The sequence below is a fragment of the Anabrus simplex genome, chromosome 14 (assembly GCF_040414725.1).
Source record: "Anabrus simplex isolate iqAnaSimp1 chromosome 14, ASM4041472v1, whole genome shotgun sequence".
NCBI classification, from domain to species: Eukaryota; Metazoa; Arthropoda; class Insecta; order Orthoptera; family Tettigoniidae; genus Anabrus; species Anabrus simplex.
This window is the reverse complement of record NC_090278.1, coordinates 67608826-67633720: the sequence shown is the minus strand read 5'-3', so window position 1 is coordinate 67633720 and position 24895 is coordinate 67608826. Positions and strand designations below refer to the sequence as shown.

The 24895-nt window shown below is 38.7% G+C and overlaps 1 protein-coding gene across 6 annotated transcripts in view; it reads right to left on the bottom strand.

Moving 5' to 3' along the window:
- Positions 1-24895, bottom strand: part of mtd (mustard) — a 952680-nt gene that overhangs the window by 293559 nt on the left and 634226 nt on the right. For all 6 annotated transcript variants that reach the window (XM_067157991.2, XM_067157992.2, XM_067157994.2 and 3 more), the window contains 2 exons: positions 20507-20667; positions 772-905 (listed from right to left, as the gene is read on the bottom strand). In XM_067157991.2, coding sequence (XP_067014092.2) covers positions 772-905; positions 20507-20667 — 295 coding nt within the window. The remainder of the gene's footprint in view (positions 1-771; positions 906-20506; positions 20668-24895) is intronic.

Sequence of the window (24895 nt, the reverse complement as noted above, 5' to 3'; positions counted from 1 at the left end):
CCTTTTCTTCACTGAAGATGGCTCAAACGAGCTGAAACATGTTTGAAGTTGATTACTCCATCTGATGATGTATTGAATTAGGAGGGTACACATAATTTTACCTTTGTAAAGCGAAAACCATCAATACAGAATGATTCTAACATCTTGTAATATGCAATACAATCGTACAGTTCATTTGTCATTCATTTTTTATGCTATAACAAGGCTTTATGTCAGCCTGCAGTATTTTTATGAGTACAGGTAGTGGTCGAAGGATTTAGTTATCACACGTCAAAATGATTTTGTTTGTTATGCATAACCTAATAAAATGAATAGAATTAAAGTATTTACTTAGCACATGGTGTTTGTATACAGAATATCTTATTTTCATCATAACCTAATACACTGAATAGAACGAGACATTAGGTACAATAAATCTGTTAAAAGTTTAAATCCGTTTAGATAAGTGCCCCTTCACTACTTGTTACAGAGAGCCGTGCAAGCAGCTGCTAGGCTGTACTCTGCTCCTTTACCTGCTTGAGCTTGAGTGCTGATGAATTGTGCCTGCCTTTCTGGTAGATGTTTGACAAAGTTCAGTCATGATGACCTTGTATGCAGTAAGACTTGTTCATGATGCTGCTAATATGTTTTCTTTGCTGCATTTCTACTGAAATATCTCCCCAATAAATCTCTGACCAATGGACTTGAGCCACTAAATTGCATGCACCACATCTGAAGCCAGTTCTAGAGTACAAGCTACATACATTATAACACACAGCAGAACAAACTTACTATCGAAAGACACGAACAGCTCCGGCATGTCGTCCATGGACACCATGCTGCGGTAATCCAACCTGGGGGCGGCAGGCTTGGGCGGCTGAGGTCGAGGCTCATGTTGACGGATGAATGTTCCCACAGAGGATCGCCTAGGGAGAGAAACAACAAGAAATAATAATTAAAGAATTCCTCCAAAGGGAATTTATGCTCCTGTACAATTCATTAACCATAAAGCTATGATTTTTAAGACTACTCCCAAAACTCTATAGGCTGAAATTCCTTTATAGGGATGACAATATGATTAGGAGCAATGTACTCCAGGATTCACGCTTCCGATGTTTAGATTTAATAAGGGACTTATTGAAATTTGGTGAAGGGAGTAATTAATCTATTTATTAGGACTCTTTTTTGATTAAAATCAGCAAAGCGACCCTGATGGTTCCAACAGTATTAACCCTAGAAATGGCAATTGTAATATTTGACACTCTGGTCCCTGCTGTAGTGGCACTATCGAACATTCGACGTGTTTGCATTTCTTCTCGTAATTTCCTCATTTCTTCAACAGATGTCATGACAGTCTACTTCTTATTGTTCTCAATGTCGACAACAGCCTTGAGTTCAGTTTCATTCATATTTACAACGTCTTTGGCGCAATTTCACAAAAATAAATTAGTGCAGTTTTCCGACCATCTGTCTGAGCATCATTTCGGTAGTGTTCGTAGATGACAAACCTTCGTGGGCTCCGCTTTGCTATTCTACATTTTATTTCGTAGTTTTCTGTTCAGCGCGTGTTTTTTACTTCTGCATATACACATATTTGATTTATTATATACATTTTTAGTACAGTGCGAGTCTAAATATGGCATCTTCACTTCATTACAGAAAATTAGTAAATGATATAGTGCAGAATTTGTTGGAAGATAAAAGTGATGCATCTTACTTTGAGGTTATTGAGAATGAACCAACAGATTCAGAGTCACATTTGTATTGTTTATCAGCTATCTTTCCGCATCAAATATCGGAAAGTGATGACGAATCTCCCATAACGTAACCTATCATAACAACGTGGTCTAATATCATGCCTCCAATTGATCACACACCAATACATTTTCCCTAATACTGTATTTTCAAGAATATACCTCTCGGAGAGATTAAACTTTTGCTACTGCATTACAGATACATTATCGACAATCTGTACATCTCAGATGGTTTGCGACATGTTCCAGTTTTATGTACATATGATCGAAAATTTTATTATTCTTTTGAATTTAGGAATTACACCTTTTGAACAGACTGTACATTTTTCTAGTCAAAATGTTTATGCAATTTTATGTCACCATGATGTAGATATTATTTCATATCTTGCGGATATTTTGTATTTTATTTAGACAAGTAAAAATTACCAAATATTGCTGATACCACGAGAATTAATTTGTCGCCATAAGACCTATCTGTGTCAGTGTGACGTAAAGCAAAAAAAAAAAAAAAAAAAAAACAAGAATTAATATTGCCAGGTCTAGGGTTAAGAAAGAGTTTAACGTGTTATACTGGTATGTTCCTGTGTGTTTCCCATCATTAATGTACTATGTAGAATTGTAAAAATGAGTTCTAACTTGGAAATATAGCATTTCTGGACCCCTGTCCATATAAGATATTTTCTTATTCTATGTGTGAGGAATGCATTCTGAAAGTTTGGCTTTACATTACTGATACACCCTGTATACTATTCCTCCTAAAACACTGTATTTAAATTTCCCCAATATTCTATACGACTTTACACTCACTTTATTCATTAATATAAAATCTGATGATTCATGTAAGTGGATCGATGCACCTGAAATAAAATTTAATCATATTTAACAGGCCAAGCAGATTTTAATTCAGCAACATATCTACAAGGAATTTATTTATTTACTGTATTTATTCATTTATTCATTTATTTATTTATTTATTTATTTATTGGTACAAATCTAACAACAACAAAATACATAGTCATACTTTGAATGAACAAATTTGAGCATTTCTTGGCCCTATTGTCCAAATTGACTGAGGTTATCAAATAAACACTACCAGTTATTAATGGGTCCATCCTATCAATATTTATCGTTTTCACTAGAATATTGTTAATATACATTATTCATTAATCGTACATTTTCTGATAATTTTGTACCATTCTCTTCGTCAGCGATATCACAAGAACCTGCAAAACATCCTTACTTCCTATAACTCAAGATGATAATTACAATTATTAAACATATATTGTTACAAATCTAAAAGTCTTAGTGTTAAAATACATTCTTCTTAGTGATGATTTTTTCAAGATGTTATTTCTTAAATGAATCATTCCTTAATGAATAATGTAGATTTAAAATGTTCTAGTAAAAGCAATAAATACCGACAGGGCGGACCCTTCAATAACCCGTTGTGTTTATTTGAGTCATATTTTCTCGCTTCTGATACTCCATTTACTCAGACCTGCCCTCTGACATAGAAGGAACAGTGTATAAAAACCAAACAAAAGGAGACTGCTATGAATATAATGCAACTTCATACAGAATAAGCGAGATTCTGCCAGTCACTGAAGTAAGGAATCAACTGATATATATGAAATCTTGAGACTATCAGAATTAGAATTATTTTAAATAATTCTGAAATATTAAAGAAGTATAGTGGATTGCAAGGACACAGTGTTGATATATGCTGAAACACAAAAGGTAATGTTATAATACTGTTTACAGATCACTCATTCAAGTCCAACACAAATAGAAGCTCAAAAGAAAGCAGTGTCGGCGGTGCACGAAGAAATACAGGCAAGTGCAAGTGGGTGATCTCATGCTGCTCAAGGTGATAGAAACAGACAGATAGAAAGAAAGAAGAGAGAACACCAACCTAATGACAATTTCTAAAACAGAAGTTAAGTCTTCAGACTAATCTGCTGGAAAACTAAGATTCAGGCAGGTTATACACGAGCAATGGATGCAACAACTGTTAACAGAATACATTACAATTTTCTTTTTAATGTTGCAGCAACCCGGACAGGCTTTTTTATTGATGGGATAGGAAATGGCCAGGAATGGGAAGAAAGTAACTATGGTCTTAAGGTACAGCCTAGTGTAAAAATTATAAACCATGAAAAATCATCTTAAAGGCTGCCGACAGCAGGGTTTGAACCCACCAGTCCCAAATGCAAGATAAGAGCTGCAAGGCCTGAACTGGACTGCCAGTTCGCTCAGTAGAATGCTTTATAATGTGGACGAGTATTTATTAAGAATGAATAGAGACGTGTTCTTCGGACATATCTACAGAATGAACTCGGGAAGATAAGACGAGATATTTTGAGATCAGGAAAACTACGGTGGGCTGGTATCAGGACGTGAAGAAGGACCTGGAAGAAATAGGAATACAAGGAATGGAAATCAGCAACAGGGATGCTTACAAGTCGATGATCAAGGCCAGAAAGTGGCTTCAAGAAAAAGTTAGATCCCGTACCAAAGCGCCAAGGACAAAAGAAAGGAGGAGATTGTAGAGTGAAAGGATGAAGGAGAACTGGATGAGGATTAAAGCCCAGAAACAGATGAAGCTGAATTCGAATCAACGTGGTCCATAGTCAGTCAAAACAAAAGAATAAATATAACATTATTTATTGGATATCTAAAATTAGGTTCTTTACCTGAAATGGACCATCATGCTGTTCTATACACATTCATTTATTACTATTATTACAAGTTGCTTTACATTGCAGTTATGGTGGTGGGAAGGAAGCAGCCATGGCCTTAATTAAGGTACAGCCTCAGCAAACTGCCTGCTGTGAAAATGGGAAACCGTGGAAAACCATCTTAAGGGCTGCCAAAAGGAGGGTTCGAACGCACTATCTCCTGAATGCAAGCTCACAGCACGGCCAACTCGCTCGGTAATATAATAAGTAAAATAATGAATCAACGATAATACAGTGAACTCTTGTTTCACAGGAAGTATGGAGCTTCCTAAGCTACGTTAAACAGAGGCAGAATAGAATTTATGAATGAAAATTTCATAATACTCAATGATTTATAGTTTAAACACTAAGAGCAGAAAGAAGAATCAGGAAATGAGAAAATCTATTATACACCACGGGAGAAAAAGACAGAGCTGACAAATATGTTACATCCATTGCTGTACTGAACAACTGTAGAAATGACCCAAAAAAGAAGCATAATATTGAACTCTATTTTAAAATTGAAAAACTTCATTAATATCGGTATAAAAGACATTCCTGAACATAACAAGAACCCACAAAATACATTTTCAATATATACATCATCAATACGGGAAAAAGAATCACAGGTCATACAATTTAGATACTTAAGGTCACCATCTAGTCCAGCACTTAAAATTTGAGGTAGTAGGGATTTTGGGATTTGCTTTTCACATATGATGATGTACATATTTTGTAAGGTCTCAGTTTTACTTTTCTATTTTGGGCCAATTACATCAACATACCAAAATTAACGACAAGAAACCAAAGAGTCAAGTACATTAAGAACAATCTTAGAAGGATTTCATCAATTTGTTTCTCCCCAATCATTTAATAGCGTTATCTATACATGACAGAATGAGTTGTCAGCAGGTGTGTCCCAGAGTCTTGGCAGGCATTTGTCTGTGTTTCTGAAGGCTAATCTCAAGAAAATAATTTTTGATGTGGTTTTCATCATTTTACTGTATAGAGCATTTACCAAGAAACGTTTTAGGGGTTTGAAACTTTACGTACAACAAAAAAAGAACTGACCAGTGGCTATTTTAGGGAAGGAAGTCAAAGAAAAATGACCATCGAAGCATTTTCATGGCATACTGCCTAAACTGTTAATGATGGAAGCAAGTATTTGTGAAAGAACAGCTCTACAAAACAGTTTTTGACAGCATATGCCTACCATATCTGTAAAACAGGTAGCCTTGAATAAGAGTTTTTATGTTACAGTTTGCAATAAAACATCAAACTTAAAATCAGAAACCTTATCCTGAAATCAATACTGAAATTTTTATCAGAACCCTTTACAGTATAAACAACAATTTGCACCATTGAGTTAGGGCTTATTGTCATTTTAGTGAAAGGAACAAGCTAACAGGCACGCGGCCAGAACGGCCTTGGAAAAATGTCACACCGAGCTGCATACATCACGAGGAAAGCAACTGAAGGCAATGATGACTGTTGTTGTAACTGCCGTAACATCCAGGGAAATAACTGCGATCCATGATTTTACTAGCATGGGACATAATGCAGCACTGATACACGTTACTACAAAATATGAAGGAAAAAAAAAAAAAAAAAAATCCACAGGCTGTTTTCAATCATTCGACCGGGTTAGCGTTGAAATGAACAAAGCCCCCATTTAGCGGCGATGACCGGAATTTTGCTCGCTGCCAAAGCCTGTCGCACTCCTCAGAGACAATGGTTAATGAGCAACAGAGGAAACAAAATGAGATATTATATTGGAGTGTGTTGCTGGAATGAAAGATGACAGGGAAAACCAGAGTACCCAGAGAAAATCCTGTCCTGGTTCTGCTTTGTCCAGCACAAATCTCACGTGGAGTAACCGGGATTTGAACCACAGAACTCAGAGGCGAGAGGTTGCCTGAACCACGGAGGCTACCACAAGATGTATCGTGTCTAAATAAACACACAGTTAAAAATATTGAACTATGAAAAAAGTTATTTTAAGAAAATGCAGAGAAGTGAAAGAAAGATTAAAATAATGAAAGGAAAGAAGAAAAGGATGGATTGATGGCGAGCCTTATGCCTTGACGATTGCAGTGAAGAATGCTTCTCTGAATACCGGTTTTTATTGAGGCTTACAATAGACATTTGAATCTTCAAATCTCAAAAATTGCCGCTTCTGTACCGATGTAGATTAATCTCGTAAAAGCTGAACAAAACTGACCCCCCTTGGTACCCTTATCTCTTTATCGCAAATACTTTTCTACCACTGTTTTCTCCTGTGCGTACCAGCAAACATATGCACCGAATACTACTAGCAGAAGCACATTATTTGAAGGCTATCATTTTGGTCTGCATAATTTTTTTTTTTTTTTTTTTTTTACAATGTTGTGCTGTTCTGTCATCAAAAACATGTATAAAGAATTTTTTTTTTTGTTTGTTTTTCTCTCTTACCTTCTGTATTCTTATCTAGTTTGTTCCTCTACAATCCAGAATAATGAGCTTCAAAGAAATATCCCATTTAATATGTGAAGAAGCAAGTTTGTCCTTGTAGACATGAAATGGGCTTATGCTGTGTCAAGGAAACAAGACGAAAAATCTTTACGTTTCGCAGATAACTTTGCACCACGTCTTCTGAAGAAAATTTTGACTGTTCGCGAGGAAGACTTCTACAATAACGAGGGTGTGAATTTAAGAATGCTTTACCACTGGAGCTGTAGTGGTATGCTCATTCATCACCAGGTGGCTTGCTGTACAGTGTTGCCAACTTAGCGTATTTTTCCGCTAAATTTGGCGGAATTAAAAGACCGTCGGTGGAGAAATATATAATTTAGCGGACAGCGGATTTATGGCAGAACTCTAGATTTATTATAGCAGAATTTAGTGTTTTATCCATTTTAAGTTTTTTTTTTTTTTTTGTACTCGTCTGTCTCCGAGCTATTCCATATTTCTTGTCAGGAGCCAGCAGTCACATGAGGAAAGCATATTATTTGGATTTGATGTTAGGAGATCGTAGTATCAAATTTGTAATGCATGAGGAAAGGTTACTTATCTCTTAGTTGACGAATGACTACACGTAATGAAACTGTGATAGAGTAGCATTTATATTTATGCTATGGAGGAAGACCATTTAATGAACTGGCCTGTTCTGTGTTGGCCCTTGAGGTAGGGGATTCACCTAGTTTGCACCTGGCAGTAAAACGCCTACAAGTTTTAGCTCGCCGGCTTGCAGACAGGGGGTTAATCCCAGTGAAGCTCACAGATCAGGTGGGTGAAGACATTTACTTTTATTATTATTATTATTATTATTATTATTATTATTTATTTACTATAATATTTATTTACCGAGCTCGATAGCTGCAGTCGCTTAAATGTGGCCAGTATCCAGTATTCGGGAGATCGTGTATTCGAACCCCACTGTCGGCAGCCCTGAAGATGGTTTTCCATGGTTTCCCATTTTCACACCAGGCAAATGTTGGGGCTGTACCTTAATTAAGGCCATGGCCGCTTCCTTCACACTCCTAACCCCTTCCTGCCTCATTGTCGCCATAAGACCTATCTGTGTCGGTGCGACGTAAAGCAAATTTAAAAAAATAACAAAAAAATTATTTACTATAATAATAATAAATGTCGTGTGGTCTTTCGAGTTGAAGCCGCACAAGCGACCTGCGCGTCTATGAGAATGGAGCCCTACCTGTGTTGAATTCTAATGCTGAAGACAGCATACACACCCAGCCCGCGAGCCAATGGAATCAACCAATGGACGTTAAAATCCCCGACCCGGACGGGAATCGAACCCGGGACCAATTTTTTTCTTTCTCTTTTTTTTTTTTTTTTTTGCTAGGGGCTTTACGTCGCACCGACACAGATAGGTCTTATGGCAACGATGGGATAGGACAGGCCTAGGAGTTGGAAGGAAGCGACCGTGGCCTTAAGGTACAGTCTCAGCATTTGCCTGGTGTGAAAATAGCCTCTACGCGCACAGCCAACTCGCCCGGTCCCTCGGGACCAAAGGCCAGCACGCTAACCATTTAGCCATGGAGCTGGACATTATCTATTATTATTGCTCATTATTTGAGATCGGATTTCTTGGTGGATTTTAGCGGATTTTTAGTAGTATTTAGTGGATCTTGAAAATATAAGTTGGCAACACTGTCGCTGTATGCTGGCACAGCACCCCAAGCAGGAGCTGATTACAACATTAAGCTCCACACCGTGTGTGCATGAGGAGTAACAGAGAGGACATAGACGAATCAGGAACGAATGTGGTAGAAGAAATAAATAGAAATTAAAATAAAATGCAACTAAAGACACCAGGATAGAACAGTGCAGAACTGAAGAATGGAAAGAAAGTGTGTGGAGAAAACCAGAGGATAATGATGCGAGATGGTGTTTGTCATTATCATCCATTTTTGTTTTCATGTTTGTACTAGTCGCTTTCTCCAATTTCACAAAAGCAGTACTAAATGTTATTAAACACAAAGTGAAGATATTCTAAGTTTCATGAGTACTTTGTTAACTTACATCCTTCCAAGATATGAACATAACCTCTTTTACAAAAAGTAAATGAAAAGTCCGAGCTAGAGAAATACACAAGGGCTTAGAGCCTGAAAGAGACAAGAGAAGGAAGATGGGGATGGCATGCTGTCGGTGACAACAGGACCACGACGACAAGACGACAACGAGTCTTACCCGTCGCCACCAATGCCGGGTTCGGCAGGCCCCGTCGCTAGGGCTGCCGGGGTGGGGGGAGGGGGCCCAGGGCCAGGGGACCGGCTGCTCTCCTCGCTAGGGGTCTTGGTCAGGAACAGTCCAGTGCCGAAATCCACCAGGTTAATGGGCGAGCTGTGGCCGCGAGGGACAATAATACTACTGTACATTTCGTGTTAGGTCAACAGGCTTCACTTCACATCACTTACTGTACAGGTTCATAGACAATGACTGAGGTAAGGAAGGTTTCCAATCTACCAGTACACAGTTTTACATCTAATATTGTAGACAACAAGCTCATGGGAGTAAAATGGTAATACTTTCAAGCTTATGTTGATGAATGTTAATATAAAATTTGTATCCAAAATTTATCAGCAACAATTCTTTTTTAAAGGAAGCACAGCATTGGCAATTTGATGGTGAAGAAAATGAAAGAAAAAGTTGCCATCCAAGTGCTTTCTTGGTTTACAATGCCTAAACCATCAATGATAGACATAAGTATCTATGGAAGAACTGCCTGGCATAAAAAGCCCTAATAACGAAATCGTTGACAGCATTCTTATGTTATAGTCTGCAGCAGTGGCAGTTCGTGACATATTACTTTGGCAGGGCTGTGCTCCCATCTCTTTCCCCTCCCCAATCGGTCGAGTTTTCACTGACCAGCACCACGATACTTTTAGATGAATAATAATAATCCGATAGCACTAGCTGAATAGAAACCGGCTTGCAATACAGCATTTATTAAAGAATTAACTACACTACAATGGCATTTATGCACACACATTAACAGGCTAACAGCTAATGCAATCCCGACCATTATGGAACTGCACTGTTTCACTGATCACAATCACAAGTGATAACATCATTCATGAAAACAAATAAACAGTGCACTCCCGAATTTCGCTCTCCTTGCTCAAATTTCAAAGCATGACAAGGTATTTAACAATTTGATCACACTACAAATAGTGCCGTCACGTTATGGTTACATTTTGAATCTTTATTTCAGCTTCTTTATAGAACTGAATTGTTTAAATAGTCACAATAATGGAATTCATTGTTTTGTGAAATGTTTTGGAAATTAATCTCTAACAACAATTAATATAAGACGTTGGGGGGGGAAAAGCCTAGGTACATTACAAAGTGCTTGGCGATCTGCTGAGGGCTCCGCCATTCAGCACTTACACCCGCCTGCGCTCTTCCTTCCCTGGACAAGCCCCATCATTCTTCCAGACTCCTCCTGCATCCTGCACCCTGCACCCTTGCTAAACTCTAGGAAGCTACTCAGGGCTCTGCCGGACAGACCATACACCTGACAAGCCCACATCATTCTTCCAGGCTCCTCCTGCATCCTGCACCCCGCACACCTGCAAAGTGTGGGTCCTACTGAGGGCTCTGCTGCCACAGTCCGAATGCCTCGCGACTAAAGAGAAAACATCGAGTGTGCTTGACAGCAGCCACGACGGTCTGAGAGCCGTTGCCGTTTTCTTGAAAATAGAAAAGCAAAATGTTTACAGCCGAAATAAAGATAACATTATATAACTGAATATCACACCATGTAAGTTCAACTTCGCCACATTTCTCTATCTCGTTATGTAATCAATTACACAGTGAAATAACGTTAAGTGGAAATGCGGTGGGGCGGCACCCAAAATTCCTTCAACGAACCACCACTGGTCTGCAGTAAAAGATCAATCTTAAAAATAACATGCAATCGAAAGTTTATTGCAACATCGTTTTTAACGACATATTGAATATAACGGTGAAATCTAACAGTCCCGTCTAAATCCTATATAAATACTGTATTTAAGATATTGCTTAGTATGACATTGCTCATTATGACATATCATATATAAAACGGCGTATACTTCATCATTTTTTCAGAGAAATGTATCTACTGTAACGTCCAATGTTGATGTTTGTTTGTTACATGTTTGGGGATTGCTACCAATGTAAAGCTTATTTTTAAACCCTAGCAAGCTTTTTTATAGACAGAATGGGGACAATTCTGTGTTAGCAGCCACTAAATGGCATTTTGAAGAATTTGTCATCTAAAGCAGAACCTAAGCAACAATACTAGAATCATTTACTGAAATTTTTAAAATTGTAGGGAGGTTTTGGGCCTTAGCCGACAGCTTGGTCTTAAAGCCATCATACATCATAAGGCCGAGTAGGAGAAATAGAGTACAACACACAAGTAATAATAATAACAATCGTATGGCCTCAGCTACCATGTGCAGACATTTCAATTTGACGCCATCTGGCTGTCTGCTTGTAAATTTCGACGTTCCGTTTTACTCTAGGCCTACTAGATGGCAGACATAGAAAATCGAAACTCTCTTGGGCATCTATGGTTGAGATTTAATTAATTTTGTCCAGTAAACACCAAATGTGTCACCAGAGATGTTTTACATACGAACACCGTATGACATGGAGTGTCGAATGGACTTTTTTTTTCACCCTTCAAAAATCCGACTACCTCTGCCAGGTTTGAACCCACTATCTCGGGATCCGGAGGCCGACACTTTACCACTGATCCACAGAGGCATACAAGTAAAGAAGTGACACACACTTCTGTCAAACCAATCTCCTCAAACTGATTGAGTTGTAATAATTATCAGATATTTTGTGGTGATTTACATTCTGTGGAATTTTGTACCTGAAATACTAAGTGAACTCTTTGGAACTGTCTGTGAAAAAGTGTTTTGTTGTTATACTGAACATGGAACAACTGTTAACGTAAGAGAGGAGCCAGATTTGCTTGCCTAGATCAAGCATCGTCAATCGAGAGCAAAATACCTTTGGAGCCAGTTTGCTCCCCGCTTTCAAGGAAAGAGGACAGCTTAGCGAGCAGGTAGAGGAAGTGCATGACGTGATATGTACGGAAGGCCAGTGACTCAAAGGTATAGCATGTCTTTCTGGACAGGTCAGATTGCCGCGTGAACTCGTGTGAGGTGACAATAGTGAGTTTTCTCACATCACACGGTGTTCAAGCCTAGTCGGTTTTAATGTCACTATATGAGGCATTTGAGAGTAGGTTTTCACAATATTCAGGCATTAGAAAAGGATCTGCAGGTGTTCGTTACACCCTCCTCAGTGGACGTGCAAACTGTTAAGACCAGAACTGCAGCTAGATCTGATTGACTTACTGTGCGATACTCAAATGAAAGATAAGTTTGCAAACACAAACAGTTTGACTGAATTTTATGTTTGTTTCCCACGGGGGAGATTTCCTAGATAGCACAAATTTCATGCACATGTTTTAAGTATATTCGGATCAACTTATTTATGTCAAAAGATGTTTTCGTTAATGAAGATTTGTAAATCTGACACAGAAGTAGGCTCACTGATGAAAACTTGAAATGTGCTTTGCGACTTGCCAGTACGCAAACAAGAGTACCAAACATTGATACAATACTATCTAAACAAGCCCAAAGGTCCTGTGAAGGAGCAGTACACCAGTGATATGTTTCAATTCTTGTATTTAATTTGTTGACATAGTCATGAATTCAAGTTTAAAAACTTCATGTTTATTCCGTATTGAACCGAGAATCTAATGGAAACGAGAGAACAAAAACCAATGTTTCACTATCATGAAAGTCCAAGAGCATAATTTTTAATTTTGTAAGAACATATGTGTAAAATGTTTACTTGCTAAACATTCACTGAGTATTAGAGTAACCAGTGCAAGAATTAAGAGACAATTTTTCTATTGGTTAAAAATGGCTGTTATTAAAATAACACAACCAGTCGAAAGACATTGATTCCTATTTTACGTGATAAAACACACGTCTTCTCTAACATAGCCGCTTTCTTTAAGTATTAAATAACAAGATCTTTTTGATGAAAAATATTGGCAGACGCCATGTTTCCAGGGTACTGTTCTCGGTTCAAACTAGGACCTGAAGCAAGTAAAAAAGAAAATAATATCAAGAAAGGCTTTTTACGACAATATTGTTCAGTGTTTTTAGATTCACAGGACTTTTATCAAGAGGACGTATATTCATAGTTTTAAGACAGTTGGTGCTATTTAAGTTTAAGTCATAGGTTAATGTTTATGGATCCCATTTTTAATCAGGTCTTGCCAGTTCTGTAAAATTTGTATGTACTTTATGCATTGTTTATTGTAACTTTGTTTATGTATACGAAGGGTGTTAAAAAAAAGACCGAACTTTGTAAATTGCGCGCAAACCGCAACATTGAGAGAGTTGTGACTGTGGCGGCGCCTAGCGGCAACTTCTGACAACAGACCGCTGCTTTCCGCATTCCATTCCCTGCATTATCAGTTGAGTTAGAGCCTCTGAAGTGATTGCGTGTCACATGTTCGTCGAATTCTATAATGAAACAGCTTGAGGAACAACGCGTGTGCGTGAAGTTCTGCCTCAAAGTTGGGAAAACGTTTGTGGAGATGAGACGTGGGTGTACGGTTACGATGTCGAAACCAAAAGGCAATCATCACAGTGGGTGGGGAAAGGTTCTCCTCGACCGAAAAAAGCACGAATGAGTCGTTCAAACATCAAGGTGATGCTGTTTGTGTTTTTTGATTGGAAAGGCATTGTCCATCACGAGTTTGTACCCCGAGGCCAGACAGTGAACAAAGAACTGTACCAGAATGTTTTGACGCATTTGAGAGATGCTGTGCGCAGGAAGAGGCCTGAACTGTGGGAAAACAAATCCTGGATGTTGCACCATGACAATGCGCCAGCACATGCCTCTCTCTCAGTCCGCAGTTATCTGGCAAAACACCAAATTCCTGTTGTGCCCCATCCGCCCTATTCTCCCGACTTGGCTCCAGCAGACGTTTTCTTATTCCCCAAATTGAAAACCACCTTGAAAGGACATCGTTTCCAAGACATTGAAGAGATCAAGGAGAATGCGACGAGGCAACTTCGCGCCATCAAAGATAGTGCATTCCAGGAAGCATTCCAAAAGTGGAAGAAACGTTGGCAACACGCTGTTGATAGTGCAGGGGACTATTTTGTAGGGGACAGTCTGTGAAATGATGTAAGCTACATAATAAAGTTTTTCTAGCCACAGTTCGGTCTTTTTTTTTTAACACACCTCGTATTTTTCTTATTTTTGGCTGATGATGATGCACACCAGCATCGAAACCGGTACCGAGTATAATAATAATAATAATAATATAATAAAATGTTATAATTTTTCTTATAACATTGTATGGTACTGAATAGGTGGACCTCTCTCGTTTCCATTAGATAGTCATGAATGCCATAGAAATATTGAAATGTATGTTAATGAGAGTGCAAAGAATGTGTACAAATCACACAAATTGTATTTTCTTTCAGTTACTCGTGAAAATTTATTTTATTCAGGACATACTGCACACTGATGTATATTCCTTTGTCAATGAATAATTTTCTTGTCCTGTTGTATAATATGTGTCCCATTCGTCTCACATGATCCATGGTCCAAATTATTATTATTATTATTATTATTATTATTATTATTATTATTATTATTATTATTATAGCTGTTGTTTATATGGTAACATTTCTAAGCGGCAAGTACACTACGGCCACGGTATGCAACCCGCCTGTCCGCTGCTCTCGTCACGTGACAGACAGCCGTCCAGAGCAGAGCAAGCAACACCAGCTCCCTAGAGCAACTACGTAATAATGTCTGGCCTAGATAAATACAGGAACGAATTGCTTCCCTGTGTTCAATATCTTTATTTCAATCTGTTCATGAAAATCATTAAAGATTCAATTGCTTTAGTGATGATGTATGACAGTGCTAAAAAGTTCTGAAGCTGCCTGCTAAAATCCTGTGATTCTATGATCAGGCATTCAGGAGATTCCATCTGCCCTTGAAATGAAGGGATAACTCATGATCTACTTCTCTCACCTAAGTGAGAAAGATTAGAAGGTGCTGAAATATCTATGTTCGTGGGGGAATCTCTCTCGGCAATACCAGGTATTGCGATATCCGGTCAGTGTGGTGGAGGCTTAAGACTTGCTGCGACCTGAAGTTTTGTAGTCGTGATGTCTTATCAAGCCGACTAGTAGTTTAGCACTTGATAGTGTTACTCCTTGTAAAGCTTTAGGTGCACAATCAGGTGAACAATATAATTTACAGTGTGAACGGCTTTTTAACGAAACTTTCAAATATAGACGTGCGTGAGAACGCAAATTTTTCTCAAAGCCAGGAGCTGATTTCTCAAGCTTTAGTGTGAGTATACATACCACATCCATTCGTGTTCCTGAGGGTAGAAGCCCGCGTTTAGATCATCGTGGAAACATAACACTGTTCAGAAACCCATAGTTCCTTTTATCGCTCTCAGCTTATTTGGGAGAGGGGTAGCCTGCCACTCCATCTCCCAATGGGATATAACCAAAAGTCTCAGTTGAGAACGAATATCCCTGGCTGGAACCTTGCGAGGCAAAAGAGGCAATATGATAGCCTCCTTGGCAGCCCTATAAGCTAAGTCATTTCTCTCTATGCCCATGCGGCTTGGGAGCTACATGACTGATTCTGGAGCTAGGATCCCAACACCCAGCCAGCAGATCAGTAGCATAATCTATACACTGCTGTAAGAACGTATACACTCAACTCTCGATTGACCGTAATCAGATCAACCGTGTTGCGGCTTAACCACGATATCTAAAACACTAAAAGTTCACGATCGTTAGGAGTTAAGTAATACAGATATTTCTGAAGACCACGGATTTCTCAGATTTGATGAAGCAGATACAGTTAGTACAGTGACTGAAGCCGTAAAAACTGTCCCAGGTGGAGAGGAATTTCACGAAGACAATATTCGTCAGTGGTTCGATTGCGACTAGAACAACCAAGGCTACGAAGAGCTGACAGATTGTTGACAAAGTAAAGGGCAAGGAAGGAGCGGGAAGTGAAAGTGAGGAGGAGAGGGAAACAGCCGCTCACGCCGCACAAGCACAACAAACAGTTACGTATGGGGCTGGCTTGGCAAATGTTGTCATTGCTGGAGTACATAGAGGGCCAGGATGATGCTCTCATCGCCGAAAAACTTTTTTTTTTTTAGAAACTTGAGCAGCAAATTAGAGAAAAAGGGTTTCTCGGCACAAAAGTAGAAAACCATGACTGGTTATTTTCAGAAACAGTAAAGTTAGGTAGTCTGAATATTTTTCTTTGCCTTATTAGTTTCAACGAAAAGCGCTGTTTATTTTTCCATTTATTAATTGTGCTAAGCGCTACTTTTACTGCAACATACTGGTTTTTTTTTTTTCTATTTACTTTACGTCACACTGACACAGATAAGTCTTATGGTGACGAAGGGATAGGAAAGGCCTAGGAATTGGAAGGAAGCGGCCGTGGCCTTAAGGTACAGCCCCGGCATTTTCCTGGTGTGAAAATGGGAAACCACGGAAAACCATCTTCAACATATTGGGTAAGTTAATAAAAAACAATACAGTAGTATCATTTATAATCATTGTAACTGTATGTTCAGTACGCCTGTTCTATTTTTAACTTTTTGAGGGTTCACCGCGATTTTACTTATCCAGGAAGCCTTAACCCTACATTATCCCAGTTAATCAAGAGTTGAGTGCAACTCTTTTTCTTGTCTTCTAAGCTCCCCCCCCCCGCAAAAAGCTTTTCCGTGTAGCGGAGAAAAATGTACTAATGCTTTTGTATGCTCTGTTTCTCTGCACGTGACTTCTCAGAATACATCTGAGAAAGACTTTACAGGAAAACAAAACCATACGTTAAGTCTCTTAATAAACTGAACTGAGAGAAAAGCATATTTGATTTGATTTGTTTATTTATCATCAACAGAGTTATTAATTCTCCAATAATACATTCAAATAATTAAATTAAACTACAATCAAACTTTTACAAAATATATGAAGCCTGTTGACCTAGTGTGTGGGAGAACGATTAGGAAACACACATCTAGTTCTTGTACATCAGTTTAATAACTAACTGGCACAAACCCAGGATAACACACTTAGTATTACAGATCTAACAAGGAATTAATGGAGGTTCTACATAGTATTTGTCATTTGAAATTGGGAAGAAAACATTAGCTTTGGGTATTATACCATTAGTTAAAGCAGCATCATAAATATTGTGTAAAGTGGGACATTAGTACAATACCAGCACAAAATAATGCACCTGGCTTAAGTTGAAAGTTCAACTCGCATGCGAGTATTAAAAGCACGTCTTGGTAAGTTAACTTGTTGCAGTGGGTATTGAAAACACAGGTCTTTAAAAGCCAATATAGTAATAAAAGCAATGCAAATTCAGCGAACTGACTGGTAACTCACCATGCTGTTCTGAAGATGAAACGCTAATATCACAGACACTTGAGCTTTGCCAGGCAGGTCCCAGGACAATAACCGGTGTTGGAATTGCCACAACAAAATAGAAACCTTTTCATTATTTTAACCATGTTGGTTCGATCTTGTCCGTATTGACTTCTATTCAATTCCTATGAAACACTTTTCCGCCTTGTCAATACTTTACCAAACCAAACAAAACCCCATGGCACTACAGCCCTTGAAGGGCCTTGGCCTACCAAGCAACTCCTGCTCATCCTGAAGGCATGTAGATTACGAGGTGACGACTAATCCTCTCCACCGTTATTCTTGGCTTTCTAGACCAGGGCCGCTATCTCACCATCAGATAGCTCCTCAATTCTAATCATGGAGTGGACTTCGAACCAGCCCTCAGGTCCAGGGTAAAAATCTCTGACCTCGCCAGGAATCGAACCCGGGGCCTCCAGGTAAGAGACAGGCACGCTACCCCTACACCATGGAGGCGGCATCAATACTTTACATTTTATTGTAATTATCTACCGTACATGTTTCGAGAGCTACTACTCTCTTCTTCAACGGTGCCAAAACATAAAACTAAATCCTTGAACTTTATACATTTGTACAATAGTCATTAAAAAAAAAAAAAAAAAAAAAAATCTTGAAATCGTTAAAATATTTCTTTTGTGTCTAGTCTGTTCACTTACACTCACTAAGTCATTTGGTAAAAACTTTAAAAAAAGAATAATTATCAAATCATAAAATTAATAAAACCTATTCAGTCACTATATATTAAAATTTAAAATTGCTCTGCTATTGAAACTTCTATTCCTTTAAGTCCTTATTTACACTGCTATAGTCTTAAGACCTTTCATATAAATCTGAATTTCTCCTCTTAATCCCGTCCGAACATGCGAGCCATATTTAACCGTCAAGTTCTTCAGTTTTAGCTGGTACCAAATTTGTCAAAATTAAAACAACATTACACTTGTCTGAACCGAACAAACATGTCCTTGCTCCTCTGCTTGCTGTCAATGACCTTACTAGGAGAGCTGCTACTTGTCGCTATGCTGCCGGTTACGTTATTTCATAGAAATTTAATATAAGTCAATACGGACAAGATTGAACTAACATGGTTAAAATAATCAATTACTACACACAGTGAGATTCAAAGCTTCATCACTTTGTCATTAAGAGACACTGGTTATTCAGTGCACAGAGAGATCTATGGGTTGTTGAAGATAGGATAGCCTTAACTTCTTTTTTTACAATTGCCTTTACGTTGCAAGAACACAGATAGGTTTTATGACGACGATGGGACAGGAAAGGGCTAAGAGTGGGAAGGAAGTGGTCGTGGCTTTAATTAAGGTGCAGCCCCAGCATTTGCCTGGCATGACAATGGGAAACCAGAATGTGATTTTATACACACATATGTAAACTTTCAATCTCATGAAATTCAAAACTAGATTTTTTGAGGTACCTCACTTTTGAACCCGACGATCGATATACTGTAGCCTATAAGAAAAAAGCTGGTTAAGCAACTGTCTGTCCAGGTTTCACCTACTATAGCAGCAATGTCAAAAAAGGGGGCTTAAGAGCTCACATACTTGAAAGTTTGAGAATTTGTTACAATTTGGTTTGTTTGATTGATGATTGATGCTTGTTGTTTAAAGGTGCCTAACATCTAGGTCATCAGCACCTAATGGTACAAAATGAGATGAAATGAATTAAAAACCCAAAATCCTCCCCTGGCCACAATTCAAAATGTGAGGGGGATGGATGGATGGATGGATGGATGGATATGAATTTAAAACGATCAGTGGAACGGACCCACAGTGCCTCGCATGCACAGAAGCTGGCCTAAATCAATAGTATTACTGATGAATGGACTGTTTCTATAGCACAATACTGAATTGATGATGCTTGTAGTCGAAAGGAGTCCAAAATTGAAGTCATCGGCCCCTCATAATGGTACTCACCACTAGAAAAGTAGAACCATGGTATTTGTCATGTTGCGGTACTAATCAGGGGTAGCGTAGACTCGCGGTATTCCACACATTATGGTACTACTCGCAGGTAATGAAATTTGCATATATATTACAGACCTACTGTGTTTTGCACATTGCAGCGCCATTCACAGGCAACGAAAACCTATGGTGTTCATGTCATCCCATGGTGTCGCTCATATAGGTACCCAACATAGTGGTACTACGCGCAAGGAAAAGCAACACATGGTGTTCCCCGTGTGGTGGTATGTTAATCACAACGAGTTTCATGGTTCTAATATAATCACCCCTTGGTTGCCCGTTTTAGTCGCCTCTTAAGACAGGCAGGGGATTCCGTGGGTGTATTCTTCGTCTGCGTCCCCCACCCATAGGGGGTTGTATGTTTGGTCCGCGAGAGGTATTTTATTCCCTCAAGTCCGCTGGCAAGCCGGTTAGGACCCCCCTACCACCAGCTGGGACGCACCACGTGGGAGTATCACCTCTCCCCCTGCTACGCCAGCGTAGTAGGTTCATGGTTTGGTTTGTTTGTAAACATGGCTTCTCATATGTCTTCTCACACAGATTCTGATATTTTGTGACGACAGTTAAAGTGATTCTGATTAACTAACTTCCAATTTCAACAATTTATTACAGCAGAATATAAGTATAATGGTTTATTACTGAATAAAATGTTTGATGATGATGATGATGATGCTTGTTGATTAAAGGCACCTAACATCTATATAACATGTGTGAGACAACCTCAGAACTGTTAAAAAAAAAGGAAGGTACAGTACAACATGATGAAAAACAGGGGTTGTAAATATTTTTCACGTAAAGATTCTGAGTTGTGGTTGTAAATATTTTTGCTAACAAGATTTTGTGCAAGATTGTTTTGTGTTTACTTGCAACAGCTATCCAAGCTGCAGAAACTAAACAGGAGTTATCCAGGAAGCATCGGGTAGGTATAATGGAGTTCTGCAACAAGTTAAATATCCAAGAGCTTTGCTGTGTGTCAACAAACTCCCCAGGAGATGAGAAGAAGAATGTTTAGTAGGGAGGATTATTTACAGCTCGGATCTTGTGGTGATTTTTAGAATGAAGTTGCACTCTACCTGGAGAACACTTTCGAGAATACAGAGCCGTGATGTCCGTCTGCACTTGGAGGTGGATGTGTTGGTGTCTGAGACGGCAGACCCACGAGCACATCTTTTTCATCCTTCTCTCCGGTTAGACCCTCCATCCATGCTAGGGGATATGATAATCGCTTCAGCATCTGAAAATTGGAAGTAAATTTGTATCTTAATTACTTTATTACATTAATATAAAGACATACGACAGACAGAACATAAAAATCAGGTTCATACATTTCAGTATTAAAGGTAAGAAAGATTCACTGAAATAAACTTTACATAATTAAAAAAAAAAAAAAAAAAAGTATCATTTAAGTTTAGTACTAAGAAAACAAAGGTGAGAGTTGTCAGCAAACTTCCGAGTTATTTCATATTAATATCACGCTTGCGAACAAGATAGGGGAATTTTGTGACCTGTTCTACCTTCTTCATCATCATCATCATCATCACTAAAGGCAATGCCTCGTCGTTGTAGCCACATATGACGGACAATCTTCTCCTAACCTCTTCACGTTGCTATATGAACCACATGCCAGTTCTCCGACGGAGTTCCCTGATGTTCGACAGCCTCCCCTGGGTCTCTTTTCCAGTACTTTACCTTCAATGACGGTTCGAAGAACAGAGTCATGTCTCAGTACTTTGTTTTCGTCTTCTTTATCGTATTTAATAAACATTGATCCTCCTTCACATTCTTTAAAACAAAGTCGTTTGTCTTTTTTACACCATCCAACTTGTTTTTGTAATTATTCTCCAAAACCCCATTTCTGCAGCCTCAAATTTTGTTTCTTCCCCTTTCCCTAATGTCCAGGTTTCGCACCCATACAGTAGCACACTCCAAACAAAGGTCTCGAGAAATGATTTTCTGGTCTCTGAACTGAGCTGGTTGTTCAGCAATAAGTTTCTTACTTTGGAAGCTTTGTTTTGCTATCACTCTTCTTTTCTTGATTTCTGAAAGTGATCTGTTATCAAAGGTAATTACACTACTCAAGTAGGAGAATTCTGTGACTTGTTCTAATGGTATGTTATTTAATTTTAAGCGTTTCCAAACTGTAGGCTTCTTTCTGTTTACTATCATGAATTCTGTTTTCTTTATATTCATTTTCAGTTAAAATTTTATTAACCCTCTACTGCATGAATTATTTTTCGTTTTCGTTTGGTGAAGAAAATTTCAAGCTTTAATGTTCAACATACGTTCAGTGTATTAGATGTACCAGCAATTCTTAACTGGGGCTAATATCTCATATGTGATGTGGATTGCCATAGTTGAATATATATATGATTTTTCACGATTTTACGCTAAGCTTTGAACATTTAAAGACCGAACATTACTACCTACTGGCCATGGGTACGTACTGCAAGGCGCAAGTACAACTTGCAGAACCGTAGGTCGGTAATGTCTTTGAGGTTGAGCCAGAGGTACTCCTGAAGCCTGTGGTAATGTGATGGGGAGAGCCCACGTAAAATAAACGGTGGTTGGTTCATGTGGATGTTGACGGGGTGGAAGGAGTACCTTTGGTTGTAGGGCTGTTTTGTCTTATGTTATGTAAAAAAAACCAAGGCATCACTGGGATATGTGTTTAATTGATTGTACAGTTGAAGGTGTGCCGTAAAACTACCTTTATCTACAATATTTATCCATTTATACAGGTGAAAAGTTATTTGTTGCCTAAAGGCAGTAGAGGGTTAAGGATTTGTTGAATGTTCGTAGCATTTAATTCATATCCTTTTCAGAATTAGCTAAGATAGCAATGTCATCTGCAAAGCAGATACTGTGCATGTGAATACCATTAAAATTCACCCCTTTAGTATGCTCTTTCATTTCTCTAACAGCATTTTCTATAAACAGGTTAAAACGATATGGCAAAAGCAGGCAGCCTTGTCACACTCCTCTTCTAATTTTTGCATTTCTTGTAGAAGTATTATTACACATGACAACGGATATAGCGTGGAGATCAAGAGGAGGATAGCACTGGCCAACCAAGCGTTCATCAACAAAAGAAATTTGCTGGCAAATAAACATCTGGACATCCAAGTCAGGAAAAGCTTTGCAAAATCTCGTGCCTGGACTGTGCTGTTGTGAATCTTGGACATTACCTAAGAAAGACACGAAGTGGCTAGATGCTTTCGAAATGTGGATCCGGAGATGAATGCTGAGGATTACCTGGATGGAAGAGAGATTGAAATGAAAGTGTCCCGAATGAAATTGCAGGCAAGATAGAACTACTCACCGTGAGGAGGAAAACAACACCAAATTACTTGGGCACACTCCGCGATATAACAGCTTTGTCACCAACATTATTGAGAGGGAACGTTCTTGGAAAGAAAGGGCGAGGAAAACCAAGGTTCAAATATCTTTATGATCTGATGCTGAATCTTAGATATACCACCTACCATGAGACGAAACATGAAGATGAAGACAGGGGATTATAGTTGCATCGAGAAAAACACCACCTTTACTAACTATATAATTCAGTTTTTCATTTGACATCTTAAAAATTAATTTAAAGGGTGATGTGCTTTATGGCAATGAAGTGGTAGTGGAAATATGAAAACATGATGGAGGTACAACGGCAATGGCATAATGCGTACGGAACTCGGCCACCAACACGTACAACAATTTATCGTATTTGGGATAAGACTGAAGCCGACTGTACTGTTCAGGATATGCATAATACGCAAAGGACTGGCCGATCAAAAACATCAACAAGTCCAACTTCCATCGCTGCTGCCGTACGACAAATTCTGAAGGCTGCAAAGTGGAAGGTGTACATTCCAAGATCACTGCATGCTATGAACGAGGATGACCCAGATCAAAGGATGGAGTACTGTAAGTGTTTTAAAGGCATGCTTCGTGAGGATGAATGGTTTGCAGGAATGGTTACCTGGTCTGACGAGATGCAATTCAAACTAAACGGTACTGTAAACCACTACAACTGCGTGTACTGGGCTCCTGAAAATCCTGATGTTCATGTGAACACATATGTGGTGTTACTGTGTGGTGTGGTCTGTCATCGTGTGGCTTGATCGGCCCATTCTTCTTTGAAGGTACTGTAACTGGTGAAAAAACTATTGACTATGCTACTGTGCAAGAAATGCAACGATATGTCATTTTTTTCCAAACATATTATTTATCGAAGAGTGTCTACATTTTTCTGGACCCTTCTGTATGTACTGAATAGGAGAAAGCAATAAAAGCTTTTCTACTATAAAGTGTAAACAGTCAATCTATATATTTAAAAAATTTATGAAAACTAAAGTCAGTCCAGCCATTCTATCCGGTCGATTTCCTTCATTCTTTTTTTTTAACTGAAAGGTATTCATGCACAGATTTGTCATCAGGTACTATAAAACACTTAACTTCCACCTTCCCCAAATTATTTGAAATTTCGAATTTTTTGTCTCTTTGCAGCAATCATATCTTTCGTTCTAATTGAGGTACTCAGTTCTTTTTGGTCTAAAAACACTCATAGGATCAAGTGCTTTCTTTTGAGGTAATAAGTACTTAAATTGGTGGATTCTGAGAAAAGTTATGAGTACATTTGTCTCCATGACGAAGATCTTTGAAGGACTTTTTAACAGTTTGGACCGAGCTCGATAGCTACAGTCGCTTAATTGCGGCCAGTGTCCAGTATTCGGGAGATAGTAGGTTCGAACCCCACTATCGGCAGCCCTAAAGATGGTTTTCCGTGGTTTCCCATTTTCACACCAGGCAAATGCTGGGGCTGTACCTTAATTAAGGCCACGGCCGATTCCTTCCCACTCCTAGCCATTTCCTGTCCCATCGTTGCCATAAGACCTATCTGAGTCGGTGCGACGTAAAGCAACTAGAAAAAAAAAACCAGTTTGGGGCATACTGTTGTTCCAAGGGAGTACGGGAATGATATGGTGATGACATTCATTGACATTGAAAAGGCATATGGCAGTGTCCACAGGACGAAAGTTTGGGACAGTCTGGTGCAAAAAGGAATTGGACAGGGATTAATAAAAATGATCATGGCATTGTATAAGGAATGTTGTAGTTATGTGCAAACACAAGTTGGCAGGACAGTTTGGTTCAAAATAACTAGTGGGCTGAGACAGGGAAGTGTTCTATCACCAATCCTGTTTACAATAGTAATGGATGACATCATGAGAACAGCAAAAGCAGCATACGGAGGAAGAGAAATTAACACGATGTTATTTGCAGATGATATTGTGATTTGGGGAGAAGACGACAGGATGGTTCAAGAACAGTAGAATGTGGTGAATGCGAAGATCGAAGAATGTGGATTGAAAATAAGTGTAGAAAAGAGTAAAACTCTTGTTATGACTAGAGGGGAGAAAGAAGGGAAAGGTCAGATTAGACTTGCAGACAAGCCCCTGGAAGTAGTG